Below are 13,471 nucleotides of genomic sequence, written 5' to 3' on the forward strand. Positions count from 1 at the left end.
AATGTAACATAGTATGGTAAGTCATTCAAATAACTATGATGAATAATGGGTTGTACTTGTATAGCGCTTTTCTACCTTCTAGGTACTCAAAGCGCTTTGACACTACTTCCACATTTACCCATTCTCACACACATTCACACACTGATGGAGGGAGCTGCCATGCAAGGCGCTAACTAGCACCCATCAGGAGCAAGGGTGAGGTGTCTTGCTCAGGACACAACGGACATGACGAGGTTGGTACTAGGTGGGAATTGACCCAGGGACCCTCGAGGTGCGCACAGCCACTCTGCCACTGCGCCATGCCGTCCCCCTACTATAACTATAACATATAGAACATGCTATACGTTTACCAAACAATCTGTCACTCCTAATCGCTAAATCCCATGAAATCTTGTATGTCTAGTCTCTTACGTGAATGAGCTAAATAATATTATTTGATATTTTATGGTAACGTGTTAATAACTTCACACATAAGTCGCTCCTGAGTATAAGTCGCACCCTCGGCCAAACAATGGAAAAACTTCGACTAATAGTCCGAAAAATACGGTAATTTAATACTGTAATGTAATGCTATTATCATTTACCAATGTCTAAAACAGAAAAGCACAACATCAAATTAAACCTACAAAATGAACACTGACTCACTATAGGTGCAAGCCAGACAAAATGAGAATAGCTTGGTTTGATGTGTGGTGTCGTGGACATTTATTAAAGACGATCCTTTAGTGACAAATAGCTTTAAAATGATTTATTAAAGTAACAAACAAATAATAACAAGCTTTGCAAAGCGAGACCAAACCAGAACGACACACCCGTTCGTTCCAGCTTGTTCTAACTCTTTTAGAATATGTAATGAAAAGTATACATTCTCAGAAGTCCCACCCCCCATGCTCATTAACATACAGTACCCCAGTGGAATGAATACCCAAGGTCCTGTGAAGGGGAAAGGGTGTCGTTTGCCCAGAAGGGCGGGGTCAATCAGGAAAGGGGACCAATTTAGCCCAGAGGGGGGTCAAGAATTGATGACACATATGCCCGGTCAACTAGAGTCCACATGTCACATCAAAGACACAGGAGACAGAGCTTGATCAGAGAAGAGATCTCTTGCTAAGTGTCACATCCCTGAGCCCAATAAACAACTTTTGGTACCCAGTTAAAAGAACATCATCTATTTAAACGAGTATAAGTAATTTTTCTATCACAGTGGGTGACAGGCGTTAACAGGTTTTTAACGCCAATGATCAATTGTGGTAACATCGTTGTGGCTTGCGCAGCCCTTTGAGACACCTGTGATTAAGGGTTATATAAATAAACTTTGATTGATTGATTGACGATCTTCAATGCCGTTGTGGAAAATGTTGTGGGTAGTTGCTTGTCAATTTTCTTCCAGAAACAACACTGAAATGGTTAGGCTCATTACCATTGGAAGAGACGTTGTTACGGTATTGCACAAGGCTACAACAATTCATTGATTAAATCGATTAATTTGAGTATGAAAAAAGTTTTGATTTGTATTTTGTTGCTTTAATGATTTTTTTAATGAGTTAAATTTGATAAGAATTATAAAATACATTGTTTCTGTAAGATTTGTGGTGATGTAAACCGCCCTGCGGGTGATAACGGCCGTGTGTGTGTGTGTCTGCGTGGAGGAACCGCGGCGTGCCAAGAGTTGTCTTGAAAACAAAAGGAGGAAAAAGAGCAAAGGGTCGTTTAAAAAGACGTGTCTTGACTTGACATGAACAGTATCTTTAAAATCAGCCGGCACTTACACAGAGCCCTGGGAACATTGTGTATCTTTTTAGGGCGTGCACGTACACATCTACAAAAATGGAAGTAACACACATAAGTTAACTTCATGATTTATACATAAAACAAGATATTGTTGCACCTTTCTTATGACACAGAGCAAAAAGTCTTGCTGGTCAAAGTTGTCCCATCGTGTGGAGGTTACACAGCGATCATATCCAAAAGAGCTGACTGTCATTATCCCTGGGAGGGAGTGTTGAAAAGCCCATTTTGATGTGTCTTTTTTATTATTGTAGCGTTCCAGAAGAGTTAGTGCTGCAAGGGATTCTGGGTATTTGTTCTGTTGTGTTACGGTGCGGATGTTCTCCCGAAATGTGTTTGTCATTCTTGTTCGGTGTGGGTTCACAGTGTGGCGCATATTTGTAAAAATGTTAAAGTTGTTTATACGGCCACCCTCAGTGTGACATGTATGCCTGTTGATCAAGTTGTGCATAATCCGCACATATCATGTGACTGGACCGGCACGCTGTTTTGTATGGAGAAAAAGCAGACGCGACGACTCTAAAGGCAGTATCATCAGGGCACGCCCTCAATATTGTTGTCTGGGTGAAAATCGTGAGAAATTCGGGAGAATGGTTGCCCCAGGAGATTTTCGGGGAGGGGCACTGAAATTCGGGAGTCTCCCGGAAAATTCCGGAGGGTTGGCAAGTATGCACTAAGCTGTTGCGCAACTTTTTCGAGGACTTCGCCTAAACATGGCAGGTTTAATATGGGCCGGAAGTTGTTCAGTACTGTGGCATCAGGTCCACTCTTTAAGCGGGGCTTAATGACAGCAATTTGTAAGGTTCATAATTGCTGAAAGCACCAGCCCCTGCAAAAAAGGATTGTGTTTAAAAGAATTCCTGCACTTTTGGCTCTATAATCATGTTGAAATGTGAAGTGTACCTGTGGATTATACTGTGGCTGGCCTTCAGATCCAGAGGGATAGGTATTTGCATAGTGTCCAGTGGAATGGGACTGGGGGTACCAGTAGTGTGAAGGGTAGCCTGGATACTGTGGAGTGTCCTGAGAATGCACAATAACACAAGCAATATGTTTAGGTCCTACATGAAATACATCTACAAACCCCGTATCCATATGAGTTGGGAAATTCTGCTAGATGTAAATATAAACGGAATACAATGATTTGCAAATCCTTTTCAACCCATATTCAATTGAATGCATTACAAAGACAACATATTTGATGTTCAAACTCATAAACTTTATTTTTTTTTGCAAATAATAATTAACTTAGAATTTCATGGCTGCAACACATGCCAAAGTAGTTGGGAAAGGGCATGTTCACCACTGTGTTACATCACCTTTTCTTTTAACAACACTCAATAAACATTTGGGAACTGAGGAAACTAATTTTTTAAGCTTTGAAAGTGGAATTCTTTCCTATTCTTGTTTTACGTAGAGCAGGAGTCTCAAACTCAATGTACCTGGGGGCCACTGGACGCAGAGTCTGAGTGAGGCTGGGCCGCAGAAAAAGATTTCTAATTGTACAATGACGTTTCAAATTTTATTCCTTGTGCACGGCAACTTTTTCTGTGCAAATAAGACACGTCGAGGTGCCCCTGTGCTCAACAAAGAAATATTGCATCTCCTACTTTTCCTGGAATTCCATCCATCCATCCATTTCCTACCGTTTATTCCCTTTGGGGTCACGGGGGGCGCTGGTGCCTATCTCAGGTACAATTGGGCAAAAGGCGGGGTACACCCTGGACAAGTCGCCACCTCATCGCAGGGCCAACACAGATAGACAGACAGCATTCACACTCACATTCATACACTAGTGTTGCCAATCAACCGATCCACAGGTGTATGTCTTTGGAAGTGGGAGGAAGCCGGAGTACCCGGAGGGAACCCACGCAGTCACGGGGAGGACATGCAAACTCCACACAGAAAGATCCCGAGCCGGGCATTGAACCCAGGACTACTCAGGACCTTCGTATTGTGAGGCAGACGAATTAACCCCTCTACCACCGTTTTCCTGGAAATGTCTTTGCAGACCACTAACCTTTTTCTTCACTGCAGGCTTTGAAAAAGACATATTTAGGGTTGTGGAATATATTTGTATTCAGCCGAAGAACAGAGAATAATGTTATTTCCGCAATGTGTGTCGTTCCACTGTTCCTCCCTACAGCAACACGGTGGTCGGATAATAGCCGGCCGGGAAAGTACGCAAAGATAGCGAGCGCAGGAAAAGGGACGGCTCCCGGAGTGTTATCCGGCGTCATATAGAAATGTATGTAGTATTCATTGTAGGGCTGGGCGATATGGCCTTTTTTTAATAACCTCGAAATTTTTAGGCCATATCGCGATACACGATATATATCTCGGTATTTTGCCTAAGCCTCGAATTAACACTTGATACATATAACCACAGCAGTATGATGATTCTATGTGTCTACATTAAAAAAATCTTGTTCATACTGCATTAATTATATGCTCATTTTAAACTTTCATGCAGAGAAGGAAATCACAACTAAGTCAATTGACCAAAACTGTATTTATTAAACAGTTTTTAGCAGGTGACTTTTCAAATGATGCTCCATATTAGCAGTAATACTTTTTGGTAGAAACGCTTGTGCCCCACACTTGACAAATTAAAGTTGTATATTCGACATCTTCCCGACATAGACCCCCTGCTGTTTTTCCTGGGAATGAATTTGTCCTTCATTTGTTACCAGATTTGCACCTTCTTTCTGTCGTATTACCACTTGCACGGCTCAGCTAGCATCACACTTCACGTTACCCATGCTTCTAACTCTCTGCTCCGTGAGGGCGTATACGTATGTGACGTATGACGCGACGTGTGTAAGAAGGTGCGTTTACTGTCTGTGAGGAGACACAAGAAGGAGTGGGAAGAGCCTGTAGTGTAATGCCCGCAGCTAAAAGCAACTGCGTGAGAACATATACTCGAATATCACGATAGTCATTTTCCATATCGCACAGAGACAAACCCGCGCAATGTTGCGTGTATCAATATATCGCCCAGCCCTAGTTCGTCGTGTGAGGCATGAAAATAAAACGATAAAAAAACAAATAACGGTCTGAATTGGTCCAGGTTATCGGGGACTGTAATTACTGGCGGACAGGTGTCGCAGTGTGACTCCAGCCAGGAATGTAAGAAAACACTCATCTCCATGGCAACATCTCTGTTGCTTTCACTCATTTGCCGCTTTTCCACTAACGCAGAGGTAGGCAACACAGAACATTGAAAGAGCCATTTTGGACCCAAATAACACAAAACTGTCAAGCACTTTCATATAAAACTTGCAGGCCGCACTAACATTAAACTTTCAAGGCCTACTGAAATGAGATTTTCTTATTTAAACGGGGATAGCAGGTCCATTCTATGTGTCATACTTGATCATTTTGCGATATTGCCATATTTTTGCTGAAAGGATTTAGTAGACAACATCGACGATAAAGTTCGCAACTTTTGGTCGCTATTAAAAAAGCCTTGCCTGTACCGGAAGTAGCAGACAATGTGTGCGTGACGTCACGGGTTGTTGGGCTCCTACATCCTCACATTGTCTACAATCATGGCCACCAGCAGCGAGAGCGATTCGGACCGAGAAAGCGACGATCCATCCATCCATTTTCTACCGCTTATTCCCTTTTGGGGTTGCGGGGGGCGCTGGCGCCTATCTCAGCTGCAATCGGGCGGAAGGCGGGGTACACCCTGGACAAGTCGCCACCTCATCACCGGGCGAAAGCGACGATTTCCCCATATATTTGAGCGAGGATGAAAGATTTGGGGATGAGGAAAGTGACAATGGAGGACTAGAAAAAAAAAAGACGAGGCCAGTGGGAGCTTTTTCAGATGTTATTAGACACATTTACTAGGATAATTCTGGAAAATCCCTTATCTGCTTATTGTGTTACTAGTGTTGTAGTGAGATTATACTGTCGTACCTGAAAGTCGGAGGGGTGTGGCCACGGGTGTAGTGACCACCAGTGTCTCTGAGGGAAGCCACACAGCTGCGTCTTTGACAGGTGCACGAGGAACGACGCAAGCTCCGCTCATGTCCACGGTAGGAGCCGACTTATTACCACAATTTCCTCACCGAAACCTACCGGTTGACATGTGGTCGGGAACCATGTTCACTTGACCGCTCTGTTCCCTAGTAAAGCTTCACCTTCGGGAATATAAACAAGGAAACACCAGCTGTGTTTGTGTTGCTAAAGGCAGCTGCAATACACCGCTTCCCACCTACATCTTTCTTATTTGACATCTCCATTATTAATTGAACAGATTGCAAAAGATCCAGCAACACAGATGTCCAGAATACTGTGTAATTATGCAGTTAAAGAAGACTACTTACAGCTGGGATCGGGCTGGAAAAAAATGTCCGCTACAACTGCACGCGTCATCATACCGCGATGTTTTCAACAGGATACGTCACGGGAAATTTAAAATTGCAATTTAGTAAACTAACCCGGCCGTATTGGCATGTGTTGCAATGTTAAAGGCCTACTGAAACCAACTACTACCGACCACGCAGTCTGATAGTTTATATATCAATGATGAAATATTAACATTGCAACACATGCCAATACGGCCGGTTTAGTTTACTAAATTACAATTTTAAATTTCCCGCGGAGTTTCTTGTTAAAAACGTCGCGGAATGATGACGCGTATGCTGACGCGTGTTTGTGACATCTCGGGTTGTAGCAGACATTTCAGCCCAGCATCACTTACAGCTAAAAGTTGTCTCTTTTCATCGCATAATTACAAAGTAATTTGGAAATCTGTGTCGCTGAATTTTTTGCAATTTGTTCAATTAAGAATGGAGACTATAAAGAACAATGCTGTTGGTGCAGCTGCCTTTAGCACCGAAACACAGCCGGTCTTTGTTTGTTGTGAAGCTTTAACACAGAGCGGTCAAGCGAACATGTTTCTCTACGTCAACCAGCAAGTTTTTGGATGTGAAAATTGCGATATTAAATCGGCTCTTACCGGAGACTTCAGTGGATTATGGGACCTCCTCCTGTAGCTGTCAAAGAGGCAGCTGTGATCTCGGCTTCTCTTACAGACACTGGCGTTCACCGCAGCCACCCGACTTTCAGGTATGACTTTAGAATCTCACTAAAATACTATTAACACAATAAGCAGATAAGGTATTTTCCAAAATTATCCAAGTAAATGTGTCTAATTACATCTGAAACGCTCTCACTGCTGCCGCCTGGAGCCGTCGCTTTTTCTTTGTGCTTCACTAACTTTTCTCATCCACGAATCTTTCATCCTCGCTCAAATTAATGGGGAAATCGTGGCTTTCTCGGTCTGAATAGCTCTCGCCGCTGGTGGCCATGATTGTAGACAATGTGAAGATGTGAGGAGCCCTACAACCAGTGACGTCACGCGCACAGCGTCTGCTACTTCCGGTCCAGGCAAGGCTTTTTTTATTAGCGACCAAAAGTTGCGAACTTTATCGTCGATGTGCTCTACTAAATCCTTTCAGCAAAAATATGGCGATATCGCGAAATGATCAAGTATGATACATAGAATGGACCTGTTATCCCCGTTTAAATAAGAAAATCTCATTTCAGTAGGCCTTTAAAGGCCTACTGAAACCCACTACTACCGACCACGCAGTCTGATAGTTTATATATCAATGATGAAATATTAACATTGCAACACGTGCCAATACGGCCTTTTTAGTTTACTAAATTGCAATTTTAAATTTCCCGCGAGTTTCTTGTTGAAAACGTCACAGAATGAGGACGCGTACGCGTGACATCATGCACTGTAAGGAAATATTAGCGCTGCACCACTAGTGGCTAAAAGTCATCTGCTTTAACGGCATAACTACACAGTAATTTGGACATCTGTGTTGCTAAATCTTTTGCAATTTGTTCATTTAATAATAGACACTATAAAGAAGAATGCTGTTGGTGGAAAGCGGTGGATTGCAGCTGTCTTTAACACCGAGACACAGCCGGTGTTTCTTTGTTTGTTGTGAAACACAGCGGTCAAGCGAAGATGTTTTCTCTACATCAACCAGCAAGTTTTTGGATGGGAAAATTGTGATATTAAGTCGGCTCTTACCGGAGACTTCAGTGGATTAAGGGACCTCCTCCTGCAGCTGTCAAAAAGGCAGTTGTGATCTTGGCTCCTTGGCTTCTCTCAGAGACAATGGCGTTCACCGCAGCCATCCGACTTTCAGGTATGACTTTAGAATCTCACTAATATACTATTAACACAATAAGAAGATAAGGGTTTTTTCAGAATTATCCTAGTAAATGTGTCGAATTACATCTGAAACGCTCTCACTGCCGCCGCCTGGAGCTCTCGGTTTTTATTTTTTGTGTGCTTCACTCTTACTTTCCTCATCCACAAATCTTTCACCCTCGCTCAAATTAATGGGGAAATTGTCGCTTTGTCGGTCTGAATCGCTCTTGCTGCTGGTGGCCATGATTGTAAAATTTGTGAGGATGTAAGGAGCCCTACAACCAGTGACATCACGCGCGCACATCGTCTGCTACTTCCAGTACAGACAAGGCTTTTTTATTAACGACCAAAAGTTGCGATCTTTATCGTCGATGTTCTCTACTATATCCTTTCAGCAAACATATGGCAATATCGCGAAATGATCAAGTATGACACATAGAATGGACCTGCTATCCCCGTTTAAATAAGAAAATCTCATTTCAGTAGGCCTTTAAACTTTCATATCAAGGTGGGTGCCGCAAAATAACGTCTCGCAGGTCACAATTGGCCCGCGGGCCGCGTGTCTGAGACCCCTGATCTACACCGTGTAGTTTGACTGTACAGAGACCATTAGTCACCATAAGAATCAGAAATCCGTCCGTTTTCAGCTCACAAGTAAATATTTGTCGCCATATCGTCACGTAAAGCTAAACGCTGCAAACTAAGCTCAACTAGCAGAGGGCGCTAGCTATTACATAACATCAGCTAGCTTTGCGTTGTTGGGCTGGATTAGAGTCCCTTGTCCATTTTGTGTGGACATAAATATCTCACAGGCTGAATGAAGGCATGTGGAACTGGTTCAATTTCACTCACCATGTTGTTCTTCTGGCAGTTTCCAGAGGTTACGACCAAGTTGCAAGTCAAGGAAAGGGCCAGGCGGGTTTCACTGTATTTTGACGGAGATGACTCAACCCGCTAAACGCACCCCTTGGCCGTCGCCATGCTATTGACTACTGCCCGAATTGTTATGATGGCAGCCGGGAGGACACCTGAAGCCCGCGGTGTTCGCCTTGTTTCTAGAAGGAGAGTTTAACACTTGGTCGGATGTCAGGAAATGATTGAATGGCTTACGAGCTCGCCTCAGCTTGCCTAGTGTTCATTGTGGGGATCGCGAATGATCGCAAGATAGCTCACTCTGACGTTTTTTGAAGACACAGTCTCCATCGTAACAAAATGTTTTTATATACGTATTAGTTGTGTTTCTAAAAAAAATAGTACAACTATATGTATGTATATATATATATTTATGTATAGTATTTCCTTGAAATTTAGGCTAAATACCTACACGTTTGAAAAACAAACTAGGTACGTTATCATCCTCCCACTATATACAATCTTTGTTTTCCCAGTGACGCGTCATAATTACTTTGAATATTCATTTATTATTTGCAAATGTAATCAGGCCTACAAAAATATACAGTAGACAAGTGGTTCTCAAATGGGGGTACTTGAAGGTATATGCCAAGGGGTACGTGAGATTTTTTTTTTAAATATTCTAAAAATAGCAACAATTCAAAAATCCTTTATACAGTGGGGCAAAAAATTATTTAGTCAGCCACCAATTGTGCAAGTTATTCCACTTAAAATGATGACAGAGGTCTGTAATTTTCATCATAGGTACACTTCAACTGTGAGAAACAGAATGTGAAAAAAAATCCAGGAATTCACATTGTATGAATTTTAAATAATTTGGGCGACTTGTCCAGGGTGTACCCCGCCTTCCGCCCGATTGTAGCTGAGATAGGCGCCAGCGCCCCCCGCGACCCCAAAAGGGAATAAGCGGTAGGAAATGGATGGATGGATGGATATTTGTACATTATGGTGGAAAATAAGTATTTGGTCAACCATTCAAAGCTCTCACTGATGGAAGGAGGTTTTGACTGAAAATCTCACGATACATGGCCCCATTCATTCTTTCCTTAACACGGATCAATCGTCATGTCCCCTTAGCAGAAAAACAGCCCCAAAACATGATGTTTCCACCCCCATGCTTCACAGTAGGTGTGGTGTTCTTGGGATGCAACTCAGTATTCTTCTTCCTCCAAACACAACGGGTTGAGTTTATACCAAAATGGATACATGGATGATACAGCAAAGGATTGGGAGAATGTCATGTGGTCAGATGAAACCAAAATAGAACTTTTTTGGTATAAACTCAACTTGTCGTGTTTGGAGGAAGAAGAATACTCAGTTGCATCCCAAGAACACCATACTTACTGTGAAGCATGGGGGTGGAAACATCATGCTTTGGGGCTGTTTTTCTGCTGAGGGGACAGGACGATTGATCCGTGTTAAGGAAAGAATGAATGGGGCCATGTATCGTGAGATATTGAACCAAAGAGCTTTGAATGGTTGACCAAATACTTATTTTCCACCATAATGTACAAAAAGATTCTTTAAAATTCCTACAATGTGAATTCCTAGATTTGTTTCCCCCCACATTCTGTCTCTCACAGTTGAAGTGTACCTATGATGAAAATTACAGACCTCTGTCATCATTTTAAGTGGGAGAACTTGCACAACCAGTGGCTGACTAAATACTTTTTTGCCCCACTGTAAATAGATGTATTTAATAATACTTTAACAAAATATGAATGTAAGTTCATAAACTGTGAAAAGAAATGCAACAAAGCAATATTCTGTGTTGACAGCAGAGATTTTTTGTGGACATGTTCCATAAATATTGATGTTAAAGATTTCTTTTTTTGTGAAGAAATGTTTAGAATTAAGTTGATGAATCCAGATGGATCTCTATTACAATCCCCAAAGAGGTCACTTTAAGTTGATGATTACTTCTATGTGTAGAAATCTTTATTTATAATTGAACCACTTGTTATTTTTCAACAAGTTTTTTGTTATTTTTATATCTTTTTTTTCCAAATAGTTCTAGAAAGACCACTACAAATGAGCAATATTTTGCACTGTTATACAATTTAATAAATCAGAAACTGATGACATAGTGCTGTATTTTTCTTCTTTATCTCTTTTTTTTCAACCAAAAATGCTTTGCTCTGATTAGGGGGTACATGAATTAAAAAAATGTTCACAGGGTGTACATCACTGAAAAAAGGTTGAGAACCACAGCAGTAGACCAGGGGTCCCGGACCTTTTTTTTTGCACCAGGGCAAATGAAGACATTATTTTTCACGGACTGGCCTTCCATGTGTGGCATATAAATATAGCAAATTAGTGCATGAAAAATGAATACATGACAAAAATTCATTAGTGGAATTAGTGGGAGCCCCTGGCCTTTTCCCTTTGCAAAAAAGCTCTCCATAGACTTTTGTTTTTTACTCGTTTTTGCTCGTGGTAAGCTTTTTTTTGGCTTTAGGATCTGATGGGTTTTAGGTGGGGCTTCAGGGTGACAGAGGGGTTAGTGTGTCTGCCTCACAATACGAAGGTCCTGCAGTCCTGGGTTCCATCCCAGGCTCGGGATCTTTCTGTGTGGAGTTTGTATGTTCTCCCCGTGAATGCATGGGTTCCCTCCGGGTACTCCGGCTTCCTCCCACTTCCAAAGAAATGCACCTGGTGATAGGTTGATTGGCAACACTAAATTGGCCCTCGTGTGTGACTGTGAGTGTGAATGTTGTCTGTCTATCTGTGTTGGCCCTGCGATGAGGTGGCGACTTGTCCATGGTGTACCCCGCCTTACGCCCGACTGTAGCTGAGATAGGTGCCAGCACCCCCCGCGACCCCCAAAAGGGGATAAGCGGTAGAAAATGGATTGATGGATGGGTTGTAGGTGATACATCACATTCAAGGACAAAATCATGGATATATAATCAAGCTAGAAATACTTGGCATTATTTCCAGTATATTTCTGTGGATTTTATTTCCATTTTTATTTGCGATATTTTATACATAGATACATTAACGTTAGCTTTTTTTGGTCCAACTTTTCATGCGTAAATACATCTGTTATTGCTATCTACTTGTATAATATTAGGACTACGTGCAATAGTAGCAGCACTTTGACTTACGAGGCCAAAGAAGATGTGTATGTTCTACCTTCAGCACAATTATTATATGCAACAATTTAGCACTTTTCCATCTGCCTTATGCATTTTAACTACTATGGTCATTTTGTTCCTGATCTGTCCCGATCTTAGGTCATTAACCTGCTGCGGACTTTAGACGGAACCTATTTGGCTACGATTTAACACCTTTAGATTGTATATGTTTCTTAATGTGCAGTGTCCCATGCAACAAAGATGTAACAAAAATAGCAAATGACGACTTTTTATCAGGAGTTGTATAATACATCTATGATCAAGCTTATTGGTGTGTCTGGTAGGACTGCCGAAAGTTAAGTATGAGGAAATGCAATCGGTTATAAATTATTTAACGTCTCTGTGCGGCCCGGTAGCAAACGTGTCAGGGACCGGTGCCGGTCCCCAGACCGGCGGTTGGGAATCACTGCAGTAGACTACATAAATTCCACTTATTATTATTTTTACACATCGAAGTTACGCATGCAAAAATTGCAACCAGTTGCGTCATCCCATAGTTAGCAACGTAAATAATGGACATGTTTTGATAACATTCTCAGAAAATGTCCGAAATAGGCCCTATAACAAGTGCTTTTTTATATATATGAGTTATGTTTACATTACTTCTCTTACCAAACAATAGACAAACAACCAGCCATGCTTTTTAGGAAATAAATGTTTGTATTGTTTTTGCGTTGTTTTTTGGGGACGGTATAGCTCGGTTGGTACAGTGGCCTTGCCAGCAACTTGAGGATTCCAGGTTCGATCTCTGCTTTTGCCTTCCTAGTCACTGCCGTTGTGTCCTTGGGCAGTTTGATTGATTGATTGAGGCTTTTTTAGCAGCTTTCACAGTACAGTACATATTCCGTACAATTGACTACTAAATGGTAACACCCGAATACGTTTTTCAACTTGTTTAAGTCGGGGCCCACGTTAATCAACTCATGGTATAAAATATATACTACCAGTATAATACAGTCATCACACAAGTTAATAATCATTAGAGTATATACTAGGGCTGCGAATCTTTGGGTGTCCCACGATTCGATTCATAATCAATTCTTGGGGTCGCGATTCGATTATATATCGATTTTTTCCGATTCAAGGCGATTCTCGATTCAAAAACAATATTTTTCCGATTCAAAACGATTCTGTATTCATTCAATACATAGGATTTCAGCAGGATCTACCCCAGTCTGCTGACATGCTAGCAGAGTAGTAGATTTAAAAAAAAAAAAAAGCTTCTATAATTGTAAAGGACAATGTTTTATCAACTGATTGTAATAATTCAAATTTTTTTAAACTATTAAAGGAACCAAAAATACAACTTATTTTATCTTTGTGAAAATATTGGACACAGTGTGTTGTCAAGCTTGTGAGATGCGATGCAAGTGTAAGCCACTGTGACACTGTTCTTTTTATTTTTATAAATGTCAAATGATAATGTCAATGAGGGATTTTTAATCACTAGTAT

The 13,471-nt window shown here is 41.4% G+C and overlaps 1 protein-coding gene across 2 annotated transcripts in view; it reads right to left on the reverse strand.

The window, feature by feature from the left end:
- Window positions 1-9,134, reverse strand: part of bag4 (BCL2 associated athanogene 4) — a 17,621-nt gene extending 8,487 nt beyond the window's left edge. The window contains exons 1-2 of one of the 2 annotated variants that reach the window (XM_061906798.1): window positions 8,822-9,133; window positions 2,692-2,811 (exon numbers count right to left, since the gene is read on the reverse strand). In XM_061906798.1, the coding sequence (XP_061762782.1) occupies window positions 2,692-2,811; window positions 8,822-8,824 (123 nt within the window). In that variant the 5' untranslated portion in view covers window positions 8,825-9,133. Of the gene's footprint in view, window positions 1-2,691; window positions 2,812-8,821 lie in introns of both variants that reach the window. The other variant, XM_061906799.1, reaches the window with a different exon arrangement.
- Window positions 9,135-13,471: the final 4,337 nt, after the last annotated feature.

This window comes from Nerophis ophidion, linkage group LG07, assembly GCF_033978795.1.
Source record: "Nerophis ophidion isolate RoL-2023_Sa linkage group LG07, RoL_Noph_v1.0, whole genome shotgun sequence".
Classification (NCBI taxonomy): domain Eukaryota; kingdom Metazoa; phylum Chordata; class Actinopteri; order Syngnathiformes; family Syngnathidae; genus Nerophis; species Nerophis ophidion.